The 22,778-nt window shown below is 45.9% G+C and overlaps 1 protein-coding gene across 1 annotated transcript in view; it reads left to right on the forward strand.

Moving 5' to 3' along the window:
- Positions 1-22,778, forward strand: part of LOC140206242 (LIM homeobox transcription factor 1-alpha-like) — a 335,794-nt gene that overhangs the window by 294,379 nt on the left and 18,637 nt on the right. Inside the window, exon 7 of the mRNA XM_072274561.1 lies at positions 20,740-20,909. Coding sequence (XP_072130662.1) covers positions 20,740-20,909 — 170 coding nt within the window. The remainder of the gene's footprint in view (positions 1-20,739; positions 20,910-22,778) is intronic.

Raw genomic sequence — 22,778 nt, forward strand, 5'->3', positions numbered from 1 at the left:
GTATGCTTCATCTTTGGAATTGATACTATCCCTAGTTTCCCTTGTCAGCCATGGGTGCACTACCTTGACTTATTCTTTTGCCAAACTGGGATGAACAATTGTTGTCGTTCATCCATGCGATCTTTAAATGCTTGCCATTGCATATCCACCGTCAACCCTTTAAGTGTCATTTGCCAGTCTATCTTAGCTAATTCACATCTCATACCTTCAAAGTTACCCTTCTTTAAGCTCAGAACCTTTGTTTCTGAATTAACTATGTCACTCTCCATCTTAATAAAGAATTCCACCATATTATGGTCACTCTTACCCAAGGGGCCTCTCACGACAAGATTGCTAATTAACCCTTCCTCATTGCTCAATACCCAGTCTAGAATAGCCTGCTCTCTAGTTGGTTCCTCGACATGTTGGTTCAAAAAACCAGCCCGCATACATTCCAAGAAATCCTCTTCCTCAGCACCCTTACCAATTTGGTTCACCCAATCTGTATGTAGATTGAAGTCACCCATTATAACTGCTGTTCCTTTATTGCACACATTTCTAATTTCCTGTTTAATACCATCCCCAACTTCACTACTACTGTTAGATGGCCTGTACACAACTGCCACCAGCGTTTTCTGCCCCTTAGTGTTCTGCAGCTCTACCCATATCGATTCCACATCTTCCCAGCTAATGTCCTTCCTTTCTATTGCATTAATCTCCTCTCTAACCAGCAATGCTACCCCACCTCCTTTTCTTTCATGTCTATCCCTCCTGAATATTGAATATCCCTGAATGTTGAGCTCCCATCCCTGGTCACCCTGGAGCCATGTCTCTGTGATCCCAACTATATCATATTCATTAATAACAATCTGCACTTTTAATTCATCCACCTTGTTACGAATGCTCTTTGCATTGACACACAAAACCTTCAGTCTTGCTTTTACAACACACTTAGCCCATATACAATTATGTTGAAAAGTGGCCCTTTTTGATTTTTGCCCTGGATTTGCCGGCCTGCCACTTTTACTTTTCACCTTACTACTTTTTGCTTCTACCCTCATTTACACCCCTCTGTCTCTTTGCACTTGTTCCCATCCCTCTGTTGTGAACTAACCTCCTCTCTCCTAGTCTCTTTAATTTGATTCCCACCCCCCAACCATTCTAGTTTAAAGTCACCTCAGTGGCCCTCGCAAATCTCCCCGCCAGGATATTGGCCCCCCTAGGATTAAAGTGTAACCCATCCTTTTTGTACAGGTCATACCTGCGCCAAAAGAGGTCCCAATGATCCAAAAACTTGAATCCCTGCCCCCTGCTCCAATCCCTCAGCCACGCATTTATCCTCCACTGTCGTGTGGCACAGGCAGTAATCCCGAGATTACTACCTTTGCGGTCCTTTTTCTCAACTCCCTTCCTAACTCCCTATATTCTCCTTTCAGGACCTCTTCCCTTTTCCTGCCTATGTCATGAGGCTGCTTAACAAGGTAAGAGCCCACAGTATTACAGGAAAGATACTAGCATGGATAGAACGTTGGCTGACTGGCAGGAGGCAAAGAGTCAGAATAAAAGGGGCCTATTCTGGTTGGTTGCCGGTGGCAAGTGGTGTTCCACAAGAGTCGATATTGGGATCGCCTCTTGTAAATGATTTGGATGATGGGATTGATAGATTTGTGGCCAGATTTGCAGATGATACAAACATAGGTGCAGGAGCAGGTAGTATTGTGGAAGCAGGTAGTCTGCATAAGGACTTGGGCAGATTGGAAAAATGGGCAAAGAAGTGGCAGATGGAATATAGCACAGGGAAGTGTATGTTCATGCACTTTGATAGAAGGAATAAAGGCGTGGACTACTTTCTAAACTGGGAGAAAATTCAAAAATAGGACTTGGAAAGGGACTTGGGAGTCATTGTGCAGAATTCCCTAAAGTTTAACTGGTAGGTTGAACCAGAGGTAAGGAAGGCAAATGCAATCTTAGCAATCATTTTGAAAGGACTGGAACATAAGAGCAAGGATGTGATGCTGAGGCTTTACTAATATCTACAATTGCATCCACCATCTCCTATTATCATGTAGCTACAACACATCACTTGATCTTGTATACTTCGTTTCATTAGTTGTGATTTGTTGTGTTTTTATTTAACTACTATAAATCAACCTTACCTGTTACTCATCAGTGCCTCCTCATTGAAGTCTTGTGAGTCAAAACCCTCAGATTCCCACTCCTACACTGGCCCACTTATGCAATGGCAACTACAAAATGGACACTGTACTTTACCCTACATTCCTTTTACCCTCCCTCCACCCACCACCTCTGTTGTGAGGTGTGGTAGATGGGCATTTGCTTCAGTGAGAGGGAACTAGTTGACTAACCTAGGATGAAAGCTGGCCTGTGCTTGCCCAGGGAGGGACTAGAGTTTGTGAAGCACAGAAATGGGAGATTTGTTTCCACACATGGCGTGCCAGCACACCTCCCTAGCCCTGCAATCTGCCACAAATTTACTGAAGGAAAATCATTCTTGACAAACTCACTGAACTACTTTCAGGATATACCAGGAGAATAAATACAAAAGGATCAGTGGATGTGCTGCATTTGGACTTCCAGGAAAATTTCGATGAGGTGCCATAGTAGAGTGCAAGATTAAAGCAGGTGGGACAGGTGGCATGGTGCAGACATGGACAGAGAGCTGGCTGGGTGACAAGAAACAAAGAGCTCCAGGACATGGTAGATTTTATTTTCGAGGAGGAAGGATGCTGGGGAGGTGTGTAAATAACGTGTGAGCAGGAAAAGTGCAGCGAGACTAGGAACCTGTGGTGAGCCGGTTAGTGTAATGTAATTGGCATCCCGCCCAGTAACATTGCTGAGAATATGATACATTGAGGGTTTTATTTTTTCAGCCCTGTTTTGATTTCAGTCTGTTTTGCAGTCGCTTCCTTTTATCTAAGGATCAGGGCTGTCAGGGTAGGAGGTGATTAATAACAGGGCGGGAGCTGATCGTCTACACTCTAAGCTTGCCGAGAAGAATCAGACCATTCCACATCGTACTCCAGAGTTATTCACCCTTCACCCAGGTTCCTGACTGCACAATTTGCAGAAAATGCCGCACAAATTAAATAGTTATCCACTGTTTTCAAAACAGCCATTGAAATGCAACCATGCACTCTTCCAAGAATTTACGCACTTAAAAACCCTTGAGCTTCAGTGGCAGGCCAGTTCTTTCTTTGATTTATGACTTGCCACAACTTCTCCTCCTTCCTCTCCTTAAGGCATAGATTCTCTCTGGGAGATAGTTTCATGGGCTTCCAATCTGACAATCAAAGCAATGGTGCATCTTGTACAGCACCTTTAATGTAGAACAACACCCCAAGGCACTTTGCAGATGGGGAAACCAGAAAGAAATCGGACACTGTGCCAAAGTGGAAGATATGAGAGAGCAAGAGGCACTGGGAGCCTCTCCCACAGAGCTGGAATTGCTGTGTGAATCTGACTAAAGTTTAAAAAAATGTAAAGTGTATTTAGCGTTCTTTTCATCCACAGGATATTTCAACTTTTGAAGACTAGTCACTGTCATTACACAGGAAAGGCCCCTGCTGATCTGTGCAGAGCAAGATACAGTACCATAAACACCAAGGAGAAAATAGACAATCTACAGGAAATGCAGGTCAAGGAGCATTTGTGGAGAGAGAAACCTAATTAACCTCAAGATTCCTCAACAAAGCAGGATCTTCACCCTCAAATTTTAGCTCTATTTCTCTTTCTACAAACCCTGCCTGACTTGCTGAGTATTTCCCATTGGCAGGTGTGGAAGTTCACTCATTTGATTCGTTTGATTGATGCCTGTTGAAGAACAGTAAGCTAAAAACAACTTTCTCTCTCTATTTAAAGTATCATCTAAGAGGGGGTAAGATTATAAATGGATCAGTTCTTTTTCAGAATGTCTGTACAAACCTTGGGCAAAGTAATGGAATAGTTTGGGACATTTTAAACTTCCTGTAGAATGGGCTGATTAAACTGGCAAAAGTAGTTTGGAGGATGAATTCCATGGAATGCATTCAATAAAATTTTCTGAGACAGTACTTCTTGAAACCAAATGGAAAATCTTTTTTTAAGCCTGTGTATATAATTAGTAATCCAACGGTAAGGGATTATTGTGTTTGAATTTTACTCAGTTTGGGAGGGGCACAATTCAGTCTGCAATTAGATTAGTTTATTGTCGGACTGTGGTGCAAGTTGAGGAGGAAGTACAAATGAAATGCTGAAGTGACAATAGCGGAATAACCGAGCGAGGTAGAATTAAGAGTACAGGAACATGGCAGCACTGCCAGAAAGGGCATGAGAAAGAGATGGTTAGTTTTAGAGTCAGATAGCAGTGGCGAAGAAGTTACTCTTAAGTCTGGACACCTGGGCTTCTAAGCATCTTCTCCCAGAAGATAGAAGAGAGAGAAAAAGGAATAGCCAGAAATGGCTAGCCATCCTTAATGATATTGTTAACCTTCCTGAAGCAAAGCACAGTGAAGATAGGCTGGGAGAAAAGCAGTGATGAGCCTGTAATTGACTGGGTTGTCAATTTACCACTCTCTGCAGGCTTTGTCGGTCCAGAGCAGAGCAGTTGCCATGAAGGCTGAGGTGCAACCTGTCAGAGTAGTTTCTATGGACCATCTCAGAAGTTCAAGAGAATCCTTGCGGACTTAAAAGCCCTAGTGACTTGAAAATTAATGAAGTCATTTATGCTAAATGTCTGAAACAGATTGGAAAATTTGATTACAAACAAGAGAAAATCTGCAGATGCTGGAAATCCAAGCAACACACACAAAATACTGGAGGAACTCAGCAGGCCAGGCAGCATCTATGGAAGTTTCAGGTGGAGACCCTTCAGCAGAAAACTTGATTAAGAGGGTTTGCCATTGATAAGCAATATAAGGAAATGCCAAATAAAATTCCAAGTGAAAAGTGATTTATCTGTGGGGAGCAAAGGAACTTAAATATAGTGTCAGACTGAAGGAGTCTTGTTTATGCTGCAATGACTGTGGTCAACCTGAAGACTAGAAGAAAGGGTACAGTACTGGATAGCTGGAACATTGGCGGAAAGGGGAAAGGTAGAATGTGAGTAGATGAGCCAAAAATACAAAAGATTGGTCAGATGAGGATCACCAACCCTATATGTTCCCACTTCCACCTCCCCTTCAAGTGCAAGAGCTCTAAGCTAGATTTCTCGTTTATCTCCCCACTGCTGCCTCCCAGCTGTTGAACAGGATCTAGAGAAGCCCTCCCTGGTGTTAAATGATAAATATGGCATTTTGCACAATGTGGGGTGTGAGAAAGGTTTGCACTTACCAGGTAGTGCCATTTCTCTTTGTTACATTCAGCTCTGCATGGAACAACTCTGATGGTAAATTATATAATTATAGACAAGATTGGCATTTAACATTTAACAAGGTGTGATAAACCATGTATATATGTTGTAACTCGGTCTGGACACACCCCTCTGCTGACTGCCCCTGTGGCTCCTCCCACAGAGTCCTGTATAAAGGTGTTCGCCTTGCCCCTCCCCCTCAGTCCGGAACGGGGAGAAGAATAGGATGGTCGTGGACTATAGCCAGACCATCAATAGGTTCACGCAGCTTGACGCGTACCCTCTACCCCGCATCGCGGATATGGTCAATCAGATAGCACAGTACAAGGTGTACTCGACCATAGGCCTAAAATCCGCTTACCATCAGCTCCCCATCCGCCGGGAGGATCGCCCTTACACTACCTTTGAGGCGGACGGCAGGCTTTATCAATTCCTGCGCGTCCCCTTTGGTGTCGTGAATGGTGTATCTGTCTTCCAGAGGGCAATGGACTGGATGGTGGACCAGTGCCAACTGAAGGCCACGTTCCCATATCTGGATAACATCACCATCTGCGGTCACGACCAGCAGGATCACGACAACAACCTCCAAAAATTTCTCCAAGCGGCCAAATCTTTCAACCTCACTTATAACAAGGACAAGTGTGTATTTGGGACCACCCGACTTGCTATCCTTGGGTGTGTTGTGGAGAATGGAGTCATTGGCCCTGACCCCGACTGTATGCGCCCCTTGTTGGGACTCCCTCTTCCCAATACCCTCAGAGCCCTCAAAAGGTGCCTGGGCTTCTTTTCATATTATGCCCAATGGGTCTCTAACTATGCAGACAAGGCCCGTTCCCTGGTGAAGTCCACCACATTCCCCCTCTCTGCCGAGGCCCACGCGGCCTTCAACCGCATAAAAGGGGACATTGCCAAAGCAACAATGCATGCGGTGGATGAGGCCATTCCCTTCCAAGTAGAGAGTGACGCCTCCAACTTTGCGCTGGCTGCTACCCTCAACCAGGCAGGAAGACCAGTGGCGTTCTTCTCCCGTACCCTTCAAGGCCCTGAAATTCGGCACTCTGCGGTAGAGAAAGAGGCCCAGGCCATAGTGGAAGCTATAAGGCACTGGAGGCACTATCTTGCCAGCAAAAGGTTCACCCTGCTAACTGACCAGCGCTCAGTCGCATTCATGTTTAATAATCAGCAGCGCAGCAAAATCAAAAATGATAAAATTCTGAGGTGGAGAATCGAACTCTCCACCTACAACTATGACATCATGTACAGACCTGGGAAGCTCAACGAGCCCTCCGATGCCCTATCCCGGGGAACATGCGCCCGCGCGCAGATCGACCGGCTATACGCCCTACATGTAGACCTTTGCCACCCGGGAGTCACCTGGCTTTTCCACTTCGTGAAAGCCCGGAACCTGCCTTACTCCCTTGAGGAGATCAGGATGATGACCAGGGACTGCCAAGTCTGCGCAGAATGCAAACCGCACTTCTACCGACCCGAAAAGGCACCACTCATCAAGGTCACCCGCCCCTTTGAGCGACTGACTGTTGACTTTAAGGGCCCCCTTCCCTCCACCGACCGCAATGTGTACTCTCTTAACGTAATTGACGAGTACTCGCGGTTCCCCTTCGCCGTCCCCTGCCCCGACACCACTACCACGTCAGTTATAAAAGCCCTGCACAAGCTCTTCACTCTGTTCGGATACCCATGCTATATCCACAGTGACAGAGGGTCCTCATTTATGAGTGACGAGCTGCGCCAATATCTACTGGCTAGGGGAATCGCAACCAGTAGGACCACGAGCTATAATCCCCGGGGGAATGGACAGGTAGAGAAGGAGAATGGCACAGTGTGGAAAGCCACACTGTTAGCCCTCAGGTCAAAGGGACTGCCGGTCTCCCGCTGGCAGGAGGTCCTTCCCGAGGCACTCCACTCCATCCGCTCCCTGTTATGCACAGCCACCAATGCCACCCCTCATGAGCGGCTCTTTTCATTTCCCGGAAGGTCAACCACTGGGACCACCCTACCATCTTGGCTGACGTCCCCGAGGCCAGTGTTGCTCCGGAAACATGCGAGGAGCAATAAATACTCCCCGATAGTCGTGAGGGTTCACTTACTTCATGCGAACCCCCAGTATGCCTACGTGGTTTTACCTGATGGGCGGGAGGACACGGTCTCCATCTGCGACCTGGCGCCCGCAGGAGCTCCGGGCCCCTACCCTGAACACTCCGTGGTGACTATTGACCCCGTACCCACCAATGTATGTACCTACAAGACACCGTGCACCCCAAACCCTATACAGACACCACACGACACTCCCATACCGGGCACGACGCACACGCACGAGGGATTACCGACGCCTAACGTGCTGGCACCTGAAGTCAGGCCGGAGCCAGCACAACTGCCATCGCTGGTGCTACGTAGATCACAGCGACGGACTCGACCGCCTGATAGACTTAACCTGTAAATATACTTCTTGTAAATATTGTCAGTCACTTCACCCCGCGGGACTCTTTTTAAAAAAAGGAGGGGTGAATGTGGTAAACCATGTATATATGTTGTAACTCGGTTACCTGTCTGGACACACCCGTCTGCTGACTGCCCTTGTGGCTCCTCCCACAGAGTTCTGTATAAAGGTGTTCGCCTTGCCCCTCCCCCTCAGTCCGGGGGCAGACACTCACTGTGGAGGTCGTATTGTACAGCGAATAAAAGCCTTTCAGTATTCTACCAAACCTCAGTCTTTTGGAGTAATTGAAGGTACTTCAGAAGGCCAGGAACTTTATCTTGTTATTGCAGTTAATTAAAAAGGTGAAGAATTTCTGACTGTAGACTCTTGGAGTACTTGGTTGACTTCAAGGTCTTCAAGAAATAAAACTCAGTGCCTCATTGAGGTGTTGTGTGGAAGGTCAGCACTGTGATCCCAGATTAAGTTAGTTATATCACTTTCTGTACAACTTGCTAGTTGGTTGTACTATCACAGTATTGCTGAGTTCTTCCAGCAGATTATTTGTTCAACCAACACACATCAAAGTTGCTGGTGAACGCAGCAGGCCAGGCAGCATCTCTAGGAAGAGGTACAGTCGACATTTCGGGCTGAGACCCTTCATCAGGACTAACTGAAGGAAGAGCTAATAAGAGATTTGAAAGTGGGAAGGGGAGGAGGAGATCCAGAATGACAGGAGAGGACAGGAGGGGGAGGGATGGAGCCAAGAGCTGGACAGTTGATTGGCAAAAGGGATATGAGAGGATCATGGGACAGGATGCCTAGGGAGAAAGAAAAGGGGGAGGGGGAAAGCCCAGAGGATAGGCAAGGGGTATAGTGAAAGGGACAGAGGGAGAAAAGGGAGAGAGAGAAAAAGAATGTGTATATATAAATAAATAAATAACGGATGGGGTACGAGGGGGAGGTGGGGCATTAGTGGAAGTTAGAGAAGTCAATGTTCATGCCATCAGGTTGGAGGCTACCCAGATGGAATATAAGGTGTTGTTCCTCCAACCTGACTGTGGCTTCATCTTTATGGTAGAGAAGGCTGTGGATAGACATGTCAGAATGGGAATGGGATGTGGAATTAAAATGTGTGGCCACTGGGAGATCCTGCTTTCTCTGGTGGACAGAGTGTAGGTGTTCAGCAAAATGATCTCCCAGTCTGCTTCGGGTCTCGCCAATATATAGAAGGCCACATCGGGAGCACTGGAGCACCATTCCCATTCTGACATGTCTATCCACGGCCTCTTCTACCGTAAAGATGAAGCCACACTCAGGTTGGAGGAACAACGCCTTATATTCCATCTGGGTAGCCTCCAACCTGATGGCATGAACATTGACTTCTCTAACTTCCGCTAATGCCCCACCTCCCCCTTGTACCCCATCCGTTATTTATCACCCCAGCCGACTCACAGGTGGAGTGTCGCCTCATCTGAAGGACTGTCTGGGGCCCTGAATGGTGGTAAGGGAGTAAGTGTAGGGGCATGTGTAGCACTTGTTCTGCTTACAAGGATAAGTGCCAGGAGGGAGATCAGTGGGGAGGGGTGGGGGGGACGAATGGACAAGGGAGTCACGTAGGGAGCGATCCCTGTGGAAAGCAGAGAGAGGGGGGAAGGGAAAGATGTGCTTAGTGGTGGGATCCCATTGGAGGTGGGGTAGCTATCTGGACTGTTCCTCTTCTCACCCTGTCTCTTGCAAAAATGCCATCCCCTTCTCGCAATTACTCCGTCTCCACCGCATCTGCTCTCAGGATGAGGCTTTTCATTCCAGGATGAGGGAGATGTCCTACTTTTTTAAAGAAAGGGGCTTCCCTTCCTCCACCATCAACTCTGCTCTCAAATGCATCTCCCCCATTTCACGCACATCTGCTCTCACTCCATTCTCCCGTCACCCCACTAGGAATAGGGTTCCCCTGGTCCTCACCTACCACCCCACCAGCCTCTGTAACTTTTTCTCTGTAACTTCCGCTACCTCCAACAGGATCCCACCACTAAGCACATCTTTCCCTCCCCCCCCTCTCTGCTTTCCGCAGGGATCACTCCCTACGCGACTCCCTTGTCCATTCGTCCCCCCCATCCCCCCCCCCACTGATCTCCCTCCTGGCACTTATCCTTGTAAGCAGAACAAATGCTACACATGCCCTTACACTTCTTCCCTTGCCACCATTCAGGGCCCCAGACAGTCCTTCCAGGTGAGGCAACACTTCATCTGTGAGTCGGCTGGGGTGATATACTGCGTCCGGTGCTCCTGATGTGGCACTCTATATATTGGCGAGACCCGAAGCAGACTGGGAGATTGTTTTGCTGAACACCTAGGCTCTGTCCACCAGAGAAAACAGGATCTCCCAGTGGCCACACATTTTAATTCCACATCCCATTCCCATTCTGATATGTCTATCCACGGCCTCCTCTACTGTAAAGATGAAGCCACACTCAGGTTGGAGGAACAACACTTTATATTCCGTCTGGGTAGCCTCCAACCTGATGGCATGAACATTGACTTCTCTAACTTCCGCTAATGCCCCACCTCCCCCTCGTACTCCATCCGTTATTTATTTATATATACACATTCTTTCTCTCTCTCTCCTTTTTCTCCCTCTGTCCCTCTGACTATACCCCTTGCCCATCCTCTGGGTTTCCCCCCCCCCTTCCCCTTTTCCTTCTCCCTGGGCGTCCTGTCCCATGATCCTCTCATAGCCCTTTTGCCAATCACCTGTCCAGCTCTTGGCTCCATCCCTCCCCCTCCTGTCTTCTCCTGTCATTTTGGATCTCCCCCTCCCCCTCCCACTTTCAAATCTCTTATTAGCTCTTCTTTCAGTTAGTCCTGACGAAGGGTCTCAGCCAGAAACGTCAACTGTACCTCTTCCTAGAGATGCTGCCTGGCCTGCTGCGTTCACCAGCAACTTTGATGTGTGTTGCTTGAATTTCCAGCATCTGCAGAATTCCTCGTGTTTAAGATTACTTGTTACTCCAGATTCCAGCAATTTCAGTCTTTGTGTCTCCACTTAAGCTAACTAATTTTATTTGGAAGTTTGCCTGGGGGTTTCACTCCTAAAACAGATTGTCCTGCCCCATCACATGCATATTTGTCACCCACATGTCCATCATTGTGAGGCCCCACCTTCGTCAGCCAATTGAAACAACAAGCACACACACAAAATGCTGGAGGAACTCAGCAGGTCAGGCAGCATCGATGGAAAAGAGTTCACGGTTGATGTTTCAGCTGCAACCCTTCATCAGGACTCATCAGGACAGTCCTGATGAAGGGTCTCAGCCCAAAACATCACTGTGTACTCTTTTCCATAGATGTTGCCTGGCCTGCTGAGTTCCCCCAGGATGTTATGTGGTGCTTGGAGTTCTAGCATCTGCAGATTTTCTTGTGTTTGTGGAACAACAAACCAATCTGCTTTAGGATGTCAGGTTGACACCATTGGTTGGGGGAAGGAATTGTCAAAGTTTCAGGACTGATGTAGACATTTGAAATGTTGACAGCTCTTTCCCCTTGCCCAACAGATGCTGTTTGAGCTGTTGAATTCCTTCAGCAGATACCTTGTTACTCCAGATTCCAGCATCTGTAGTTAGACCATAAGATGTAGGAGCAGAAATAGGCCAGTCGGCCCATCATCCATTTTGCTCCACCATTTCATCATGACAGATTCATTTCTTTCTATAAGACCACTTTTTAAAGTTAAAAGCCAATTGAATTATTCTTGAATGTTAGTCTAAAAAACCTTTTTATCACATCTTCATTTTTAGAAGTAATAATCTGCCTAAAAGGAGAAAGAAAGCAGTGCTTTTAATGATTTTATGACTTTTCATACCTTTCTGGTGGTTAATCTTCAACCTGTGGGATCCAGGCAACCTTGTTCACTTCCTGTTCCAAGTACTGCCTGTCTCTTCTGTTAGATATTAGGATGGAATAGAATAGAACTTTATTGTCATTGCTCAAGACAACAAGATTACTGTACTACTCCAGTCCATGCAAAACAGATATTTACAATGTATGCGCTACAGCTTAATTTTTAAAAATACTATATTTACATGCAACAAGTGACTTTGATAGTCCATAACACTCGAAGAACATTGGCAAGCTGGGATGTAGCATTATTCAGCTTCACAACAGCTCTCAGGAAGAAACTGTTTTTCAGCCTTACTGTCCTGGCTGAGATGCTTCTGTATCTCCTACCAGATGGCAGGAGATTGAACAAACAGTGTCTGGGATGGGGTGGGTCTTTAATGATTCTATGAATGTGCCATAGGCATCGAGAGTTGCAGATTGTCTCCAGGTCCAGTAGTTGAGGCCCAGTGATGTGCTGAGCTGTCCTCTCCAGCTGTCGTTGGAGTGCTTTGTGATCTGTCTTGCTGCAGCTAGAGTACCACACTGTCATTCCATATGTCAGTATGCTCTCTATCCCACGTTGATAAAAGTTAGCCAGCAATTCTGGGGGCAGATTAGCTCTCCTTAAGCACCTCAGGTAGTACAGTCGCTGCTGTGTCTTCTCTACTATTGAGGTTGTGTCGATAGACCAAGAGAGTTTTTCGGTGATGTTCATCCCCAAAGACTTGAAAGTGGAGACCCTTTCCACTACCTCACCATTTATGAATAGTGAGCTTGTTCAGGACCTCTTGCCTTCCTGAAATCAGTTATCATTTTTTTTTGTCTTCTTGATGCTGAGTGGCCATTTCACTCAGCCACTGAGTGGTTGTGGTTCCTGCACCAATTGGACAGTTTCAGCACCCCCCTCTCTATATGCAGATTCATTATTGTTTGTGATTAGGCAAACACTGTTGTGTCATCTGCAAAGTTGATGATTGAGTTTGCCGCATGAGCAGGAATGCAGTCATAGATGAAGGGAGTAGAGAAGTGGGCTCAGCACACACCCCTGCGGGGCACCTGTGTTTGGGGTTAAGGGGGGGGTCGATGTGTGCTTGCCTAGTTTCACCATCTGGGTACAATTAGTGAGGAAGACCAAGATCCAATTACAGGGTTTATGTGTGGAGACGTAGATAGTGGACTCTACAGTCAGCTTGTTCATTAGTATGCTGTTAAAGGCTGAGCTGTAATCAAAGAAAAGATTTAGATTTAGATTATGAAGACACGCAGTCCTCTTTTATTGTCATTTAGTAATGCATGCATTAAGAAATGATACAATATTTCCTCCGGTGTGATATCACAAAATACAGGACAGACCAAGACTGAAAAAACTGACAAAACCACATAATTATAACATATAGTTACAACAATACAACAATACCATAACTTGATGAAGAAGTCCATGAGCACGGTAAAAAGTTCAAAGTCTCTCAAATGCCCACATCTCACGCAGTCGGGAGAAGGAAGAAAAGCTCTCCCTGCCACGCCCAACCACAATCCGTCTCTGAGTCATCGGAAAACTTCGAGTTCTGATCAGCTCTCCGACACCGAGTACTGAGCGCCATCTCTGTCTGAACGATTCGACCTCAATCTCGGTCGCCAACAGCAGGCAAAGCCAGGGAGTTTGAGGCCTTCCTTCTGGAAGATTCCCGACCGCACAGTAATGATAGCAGTGAACGAGCGTTTCAGAAATTTCTCCAGATGTTCCTCTGTGCTTTCCTGTCCGTCTCCATCAAATCAGAATTGTCCACGGCCCCTATTTAACGGATACGATATCATTTTCCACCGGAGGGCTGCGCACATGTGGCGCGCTGCTCTCTCTCTCCTCCCGCCATAAGAGAATCCAAACATAAGTGTTTTTGTGCTCCAGGTGATACAAGACAGTATGAAGGGCGATAGAAATAGCATCTTTAGTTGGTCTATTCGACCTGTAGGCAAACTGGTGCTGATCCAAGATAGCTGGGATTACGCCCTTGATGTGGGACATGACCAATCTTTCCAAGCACTTGGCAACTATATGGGAGTGAGGGCCACCGATCTGTAGTCATTAAGAAATGTTGCTGCTGACATCTTGGGGATTGGTATGATGGTTGCAAATATCCGTCAGAACTTCCTCCAGATGGTCAGTGCAGTCTCGTCTAGGTACGCTGTCTGGTCCTGCTGCTCTGTATGTTTTGACATTACGGAGTACACACCTCACCTCATATATGTTCAGTGTTGGTGTAGTTCCTCTGTCCAGTGTAAGAGCCTCGTCACTAGTTCCTTATTGTCCTTATCAAAGTGAGCAAAAATATTAATGATTGTATCCACGTAGATCGAATCAATAAGATGGATTTTGTTCTTGGGGTATGAATTGTGCAAACCACCTTTCTGTAAGGCAGTAGGCACCCACCTTGGTCAAGATTATTAAGCAATTTAGCACAGTTACAGGCTCTTTGGAGTAACCAGTCAATGCCAACCACAGTGACCCTCCCCCCAGCTAGTCCCACTTCCCTGCATTTCGCCCATATCCCTCCAAGCTCCACTCCTCCGTGTACATATCCAAGCGCTTCTTCATTTATACTATTATACCTTCACTTCCTCTGGCAGTTCTCATAAACTCACCATTCTCTCTGTGAAAAGTTGACCCTATGGCTTCTTTTAAACCTTTTCCTTCTCATCCAAAACCAATGTCTTGTAGTTTTTAACTTCCCTGCCCTGAGACACCTTATGCATGCCTCTCTTAATTTTAAACTCTTCTATAAGACAATAGACAATAGGTGCAGAAGTAGACCATTCGGCCCTTCGAGCCTGCACCGCCATTCTGAGATCATGGCTGATCATCTACTATCAATACCCGGTTCCTGCCTTGTCCCCATAACCCTTGATTCCCCTATCCATAAGATACCTATCTAGCTCCTTGCTTGAAAGCATCCAGAGAATTGGCCTCCACTGCCTTCTGAGGCAGCGCGTTCCACACCTCCACAACTCTCTGGGAGAAGAAGTTCCTCCTCAACTCTGTCCTGAATGACCTACCTCTTAGTCTTAAAGCATGCGCTCTGGTACTGGACTCTTCCAGCATCTGGAACATATTTTCTGCCTCTATCTTGTCCAATCCCTTAATAATCTTATATGTCTCAATCAGATCCCCCCTCAATCTCCTTAATTCCAGCGTGTACAAGCCCAGTCTCTCTAACCTCTCTGCGTAAGACAGTCCGGACATCCCAGGAATTAACCTAGTGAACCTACGCTGAACCTCCTCCACAGCCAGGATGTCCTTCCTTAACCCTGGAGACCAAAACTGCACACGATACTCCAGGTGTGGTCTCACCAGGGCCCTGTACAAATGCAAAAGGATTTCCTTGCTTTTGTACTCAATTCCCTTTGTAATAAAGGCCAATATTCCATTAGCCTTCTTTGCTGCCTGCTGAACTTGCTCATTCACCTTCAGAGACTGATGAACAAGTACTCCTAGATCTCTTTGTATTTCACCCTTACCTAACTCCACACCATTCAGATAATAATCTGCCTTCCTGTTCTTGCTCCCAAAGTGAATAACCTCACACTTATTCCCATTAACCGCCATCTGCCAAGTTTCTGCCCACTCACCCAGCCTATCCAAGTCACCTTGAATTCTCCTAACATCCTCATCACGTCACACTGCCACCCAGCTTAGTATCATCAGCAAACTTGCTGATGTTATTCACAATGCCTTCCTCTAAATCATTGACGTAAATTGTAAACAGCTGTGGTCCCAATACCAAGCCCTGTGGCACCCCACTAGTCACCACCTGCCATTCCGAGAAACACCCATTCACTACTACCCTTTGCTTTCTATCTGCCAACCAGTTTTCTATCCATGTCAATATCCTCCCCCCAATACCATGAGCTCTGATTTTACCCACCAATCTCTTATGTGGTACCTTATCAAATGCCTTCTGAAAGTCAAGGTACACCACATCCACTGAATCTCCCGTGTCTATCTTCCTGGTTACATCCTCGAAAAACTCGAATAGATTAGTCAAGCATGATTTGCTCTTGGTAAATCCATGCTGGCTTGGCCCAATCCTATCACTGCTATTAAGATATGCTGCTATTTCATCTTTAATAATGGACTCTAGCATCTTCCCCGCTACTGATGTTAGGCTAACAGGGCGATAGTTCTCTGTTTTCTCCCTCCCTCCTTTCTTAAAAAGTGGGTTAACATTAGCCATTCGCCAATCCTCAGGAACTGATCCTGAATCTAAGGAACATTGGAAAATGATCACCAATGCATCCACAATTTCCAGAGTCACCTCCTTTAGTACCCTAGGATGCAGACCATCTGGACCTGGGGATTTGTTAGCCTTCAGTCCCATCAGTCTACTCATCACCGTTTCCTTCCTAATGTCAATCTGTTTCAGTTCCTCTGTTACCCTATGTCCTTGGCCCATCCATACATCTGGGAGATTGCTTGTGTCTTCCCTAGTGAAGACAGATCCAAAGTACTTATTAAATTCGTCTGCCATTTCTCTGTTTCCCATAACAATTTCTCCCAATTCATTCTTCAAGGGCCCAACATTGTTCTTAACTATCTTCCTTCTCTTCACATACCTAAAAAAAACTTTTGCTATCCTCCTTTATATTCCTAGCTAGCTTGCGTTCATACCTCATTTTTTCTCCCCGTATTGCCTTTTTAGTTAAGTTCTGTTGCTCCTTAAAAGTTTCCCAATCATCCGTCTTCCCACTCACCTTAGCTCTGTTATACTTTTTTAATGCTATGCTATCTCTGACTTCCTTTGTCAACCACTGTGGCCACTTTCCCCCCTTTGAATCCTTCCTTCTCCGGGGGATGAACTGATTTTGCACCTTGTGCATTATTCCCAAGAATACCTGCCATTGCTGTTCCACTGTCTTTTCTGCTAGGATATCCGACCAGTCAACTTTGGCCAGCTCCTCCCTCATGGCTCCATAGTCTCCTTTGTTCAACTGCAATACTGACACTTCTGATCTGCCCTTATCCCTCTCAACTTGCAGATAAAAACTTATCATATTATGGTCACTACTTCCTAATGGCTCCTTTACTTCAAGATCACTTATCAAATCCTGTTCATTGCACAACACTAAATCCAGAATAGCCTTATCCCTGGTCGGCTCTCATACAAGCTGCTCCAAAAATGCATCCCGTAGGCACTCTACCAACTCCCTATCCTGGGGTCCAGTACCAACCTGATTTTCCCAGTTCACCTGCATGTTGAAATCCCCCATAACTACTGCGACATTTCCTTTGCCACATGCCATTGTTAACTTCCTATTCAACTTGCACCCAATATCCATGCGACTGTTTGGGGGCCTGTAGATAACACCTATTAGGGTCTTTGTGCCCTCAGTTTTATCCACACTGACTCTACTTCTGCTGATTCTATGTCCCCCCTTGCAAGGGACTGAATCTTACTCCTCACCAACAGGGCCACCCCACCCCCTCTGCCCACCTTTCTGTCCCTTCGATAGCACGTATACCCTTGTGCATTCAATTCCCAGGTCTGATCCCCCTGCAGCCATGTCTCCGTTGTCCCAACAACATCATAGTTACCCATTCGCACCTGAGCTTCAAGCTCATCCGCCTTATTTCTGACACTTCGTGAATTAAGATACAGAATTTTTAACCCATTTCTCCTCTCTCTGTTTAAATTGCTGCCTATTGTGCATAACCCAGCTCTCCGAACTCTCACCGGGCTATATGCCCCTTGAAATTTGTTGTCCTTCTTAAATTTACTTACTCTTTCTGCACATTTAACTCCATGCTCCGTCAGACCATCCCTCTGCACATGTATCCTCCTTATCACTCGTTCTGCCTCACCTTTCTCTACTTCACACTTAATATTCCGGAACCGTGTAGTCCCCACCTGTCCCTTATACTTCATCTCGCTATCCTCTCTCACATTCTGGATCCCTGCCCCCTGCAAATTTAGTTTAAACCCCCTCAAGCAGTATTAGCAAACTTTCCTGCAAGAATGTTAGTACCCCTCCAATTCAGGTGTAAACCGTCCCGTCCCGTCCCTCCTTCCCTGGAACAAAGCCCAATTATCTAAAAACCTGAAGCCCTCCCTCCTGCACCATCCTCTCAGCCACGTATTGATCTGTATAATCCTTCTGTTCCTCACCTCACTCGCACATGGCACAGGGAGCAATCCTGAGATTGTTACCCTGGAGGTCCTGCCCTTTAGCTTCGCACCTAACTCCCTGAACTCACTACGCAGGACCCCCTCACTCTTCCTACCCATGTCGTTGGTCCCTACATGGACTACAACATCTGGATTCTTGCCCTCCCTCTCGAGAATAACCTGCAACCGATCTGAGATGTCCCGGATCCCCGCACCAGGGAGGCAACATACCATCCGAGACTCCAGATCTCCCCCACAAAATCTCCTATCTGCCCCCCGACTATAGAATCCTCTATCACTACCGCTGTCCTCTCTTCCCTCCTCCCCTTCTGAGTCGAGGGTCCAACCTCAGTGCCAGAGACAGGACCACTGCAACTTGTTCCTGGTAGGTCATCCCCACCAACAGTATCCAAAACGGTATACTTATTGTTGATGGGAATGGCCACAGGGGTGCTCTGCACTCTCTGCCTGCTCCCCCTCCATCTCCTGACAGTCACCCAGTTGCCTACCTCCCGTCTTTTCGGTGTGACTACCTCCCGATTACTCTTATCTATCTCTGTCTCAGCCTCCCGAATGATCCGTAGTTCATCCAGCTCCAGCTCCAATTCCCTAACTCGCTCCGATAGGAGCTGCAGCTGAATGCACCTTCTGCAGGCGTGGTCCTCAGGGACAGCTGCGTTGACCTTGACCTCCCACATACTGCATACGGAGCACACCACTGCTCTAACTATCTCCCCCATTACCTGATCCCAGATTAATCAGAATAAGTGAAAAGTACCTACCGAGGTTGCCCCTCATTCTCCTACAATCCAAGTAATAAAGTTGTAGCCTGGACAACCTCTCCCTGTAACTCAGGCCCGCTAGCCCTGGCAACATCCTTGTAAATCATTTCTGCATTCTTTCCTGTTTAATAAATCTGATCGATGCTTCAGCAACAGATGCTAAATTATTAACTACTATCAATCTAATGGTCTAGTACTGTAGTTAAGCAAATTACATTTTTAATTAGCTTAAAATAGTGCTACTTCTACTAGTATAGTCTTGTTTTGACAATTCTGGTTACAATTCTGGTTTATATGGAATGGGAAGGAAATATGATGTTGGCTGGAGTTTCAAGAATGGTGCCATTATATATCTGAAGGACTCCCTGCCCAAAGGATTTCCATGACTCTTTCTGGAAATGAGAAATAAGGAGACATTAAACAGGTTTCAACTAGCTACACGGTATTAAATTCCACCCTAGTATGGGACACATCTAGGTCGAATTGAGTAAAATCTCCTGGATAACACTCACTCCTATAAATGAGTGGCACAGTGGCACAGGTAGTAGAGCCATTCCCTTATAGCACCAGAGACCTGTGTTGGATCATCATCTTGGGCACGGCACTGTCTGTATGGAATTTGCAGGTACTCCTTGCTACTGCGTGGATTTCCCCCAGATGCTCTGTTTTTCTCCCATATCTCAATAAAGTGTGGATTGGTAGGTTAACCGGCTGCTGTAAATTGCCTCTGGTGTGTTGTTGCATGGTAGAATTTGGGAGGGGTTGATGGGAACGTGGGAGAATATAATGGGACTGGTTGTTAATGGTTGATGTGGACTTTGTGTACTGAAGTTTTAATCTCGTTGCTATTTAACTCAAAATCAGGGAACTCTCATTGTGCATGAGAAATAAGCATGGCATTTGGTTATATTCAGTATTAAATCTTTTCACATTATATGTCAACAATTTGGATAACAGAATTGATGGAATAAGCTAGGTATGAAGATAGGTGGAAGGGCAGGTAGGGTTGAGGAAGCGGAGAGGCTGTAGAAAGTCTTAGACAGGTGAAAAAAATGGGCAAAGAAGTGGCAGATGGAATATAGTGTGGGAAGGGTATGGTAATGCACTTTGGTGGAATGCACTGCCTGGAATAGTGGTAGAGGCAAATACATTAGAGGCTTTTAAGAGACAATTGGATAGGCACATGGATGTAAGGAAGATGAGGGATATGGACATGGTGGAGGTAGGTGGGCTTACTGTTTGGGTGTTTTTGATTTGCTTTCTAGCCTGTTTGGCACAACATTGTGGGCTGAAGGCCTGTTCCTGTGCTGTACTGTTCTATGTTCTATGTTCATTTTGAAAGGACTAGAATATAAAAGCAAGGATATAATGTTGAGGTTTTATAAAGCAATGGCTAGACTGCACGGAATATTGTGAGCAGTTTTGGGCCCCTTATTTAAGAAAGGATGTGTTGGCATTGGAAAGGGTTTAGAGGACCCTCCTCTAAAATATAAATAAAAATAAAAGATAATCCCAGGAATATATGAGGGTTAATATATGAGGATTGTTTGATGGCTCTGGGCCTGTACTCGCTGGAGTTTAGAAGAAGAGGGGTGATCTCGCTGAAACCTATTGAATATTGAAAGGCCTCAGAATAGAAACACGTCCCTTTAGAATAGAGATGAGGAGGAATTTCTTTAGCCAGAGGGGGGTGAATCTAATGGAATTCATTGCCACAGACGGGTGTGCAGTCCAAGTTACTTGGTATATTTAATGCGGAGGTTGTTGGGTTCTTGATTAGTAAGGGAGTCAAAGGTTATGGAGAGAAGGTGTGAGAATGGGGTTGAGAGGGATAATAAATCAGCCATGATGGAATTGCAGAGCAGACTTAATGGGCTGAATATCCCAATTATGCTCTAGTATCTTATGGATGTTATAGGTCTAATGATTGAACTAAAAGGTGTTTCGGATTTCTACAGGTATAAAACTGGGGTATCCTGTTGTGTCCCGGATTGAGATTGAATCTGTTTTGTGGGAGGGACTGTGAGCTTGAGTTTGTGCTGAAGAATGGGATTGCTACTGTACAGTGTATGTCATGAATTGCAGAAATAAATGAAGATAGCTATACCTACAGAGTGAACCCCCACTGACCTTTCACCTCCTGTCCTTCCTCTGATGTAGCTAAAAGTGATGATGAAGATTGCACCGACAAACTGGGGCAGCTACAGTGCAAAGGAGGCGAAGACTTCAAAGACCCCAAAAGACCGAAGCGACCGCGGACTATTCTCACCACACAGCAGAGGCGTGCCTTCAAGGCCTCATTTGAAGTGTCTTCCAAGCCCTGCAGGAAGGTAGGAGAAGCATATGAAAGGTGGGAATCCACTATCCCTTATGGTGCACACCTCCGAAACCCGCTGATGAGTTGCAGCAGGAAGCATTAGTTACTCCAGAGACAGCCTGCTTAGTCACAGGCAGAGGAAGAGGAGAAGGTGATGGGGGTAGGAATGGAAGGATGTGTCCTGTCAATTGGGCTGATGTTCCATGATAGAAGTACTTATTGAACCACATTCCTCCTCAGTGTCAACAGTTGCACATGTAGTCTAAGGGCCTTGCTCAGCCTCCTAAACTCGGCGCAGTGAGAGGAAATGTTATGGCAGGGGATGATGCTAGGGCTGGCGTCATTTTGTCTCCATGCTACCTTATGCAGTGGGTGGCATCACACTGTCTGACATGTCTGGCAAAGGCTTCCCCGGGCCAATTTTTATTGTGTATCCGAAGCTCGGTTCTACACTGCATACCAGACCAGTTTGAATATTGATCTAAGAGCTCCCCTTGCACTGCCCTAATATTGACATGGGAGCACCATCAGTGCTGATACAATATTGATCTGCATACAGTCTCAACATTGTCCCGACGTTGACCTGTGTCCTCCCTCAGCACTGTCACTATGATGACCTAAGTCCTCCTTCAATACTGCCCTGATATTGTGCTCTCTCAGGGTGCTCTCTCTGGATTGCCTCTATACTGATCCTGAAGATTCCTCAGCATTCTTCTCACTGGCCAGGGGTTTCCTTGCTGTTGCCCAGTGTCACACTATGGGCTACTTTCTATGCTGGTGGATGCCAGCTAACAACTGCCAATGACAGCCATCTTCTCTCCTCTTGGTTGAGGCCTTGGTTGACCTCTAGTGACCTCAGTTTACAAAGGAGCAGCCAGTTTTGTGAGAATGAAAACCGGAGTTCCTCATGTCGACCTGTTTGGATCTGGGCTGCAGTGGGTGGTGGGGGTGGGAGAGTGGTTGAAGTGCAGATGGTGAGGGCTAGTTGAGGCTGGAGAGTGCAAAAATACTGAAAACATGGAGTTGCGTGCAACGTAAGGATGGCATCAGAGTGCAAAGAAGGATTCTGGCAGGGAAGATCAAGGAAATTAATTATATGAGTGGAAAGGAGAAAATAAGTCAGACTGAGATGCATTGGAGATCATTCAGGTAACTGTGTGTGCGGAGCTGTAAATGAATGCTCTGCAGGAAGGGGAGAAAAACTGATGCCAAATGAGCCAAGATGAGTCTAGAGAGGAAATATTTTGAGGTCTGGCCTCTTTAATAATGGATAGGCCACTCTAAATGTACATGTTTACGTGGATTCTGATTCTACCTACACCCTACTCCAGGAATATAATGGATGCCTGAGTTCACTCTCTTGCTCCTTTGAATATGCATACATTTACCATATATACATTACAGGACACTTATTTATACACACTGCACTGCTTACATATTTTTGAAAAAATAGTGACTCACTTTATTTATAGGTTTCATCTATGGACAGGTTTTCCAAGTCTTTGATCTCAAAGGATATTGCATGGTTGGTTTTGTGTTTTTTTTACCCTAAGGAAGGTGTCACCTTGCCTCAATTCAGTAGAATCATATGTCAGTTTTTCATGTTTCCACTGGATCATCACTTGGAATGCACGTATCTTTTCGTTAATTTCCACTCTATCTTTTGTCGGAATTATGTGATTGTGTCACTTCTAATCCTACCTCCTGTTTTCTTAAGATTTCCTCTTCAATTATCACTTCAACATCCCATTCTGAAATAACAAATGGTTTGAATTAGTGTAATGCATAAACCCTATTAGAGTCACAGAGTCATAAAAAAGTACAGCAGAGAAACAGGCCCTTCAGCCCATCTGGTCTGTGCTGAACCATTTAAACTGCCAAT

Source organism: Mobula birostris, chromosome 12 (genome assembly GCF_030028105.1).
Source record: "Mobula birostris isolate sMobBir1 chromosome 12, sMobBir1.hap1, whole genome shotgun sequence".
In the NCBI taxonomy this organism is placed as follows: Eukaryota; Metazoa; Chordata; class Chondrichthyes; order Myliobatiformes; family Myliobatidae; genus Mobula; species Mobula birostris.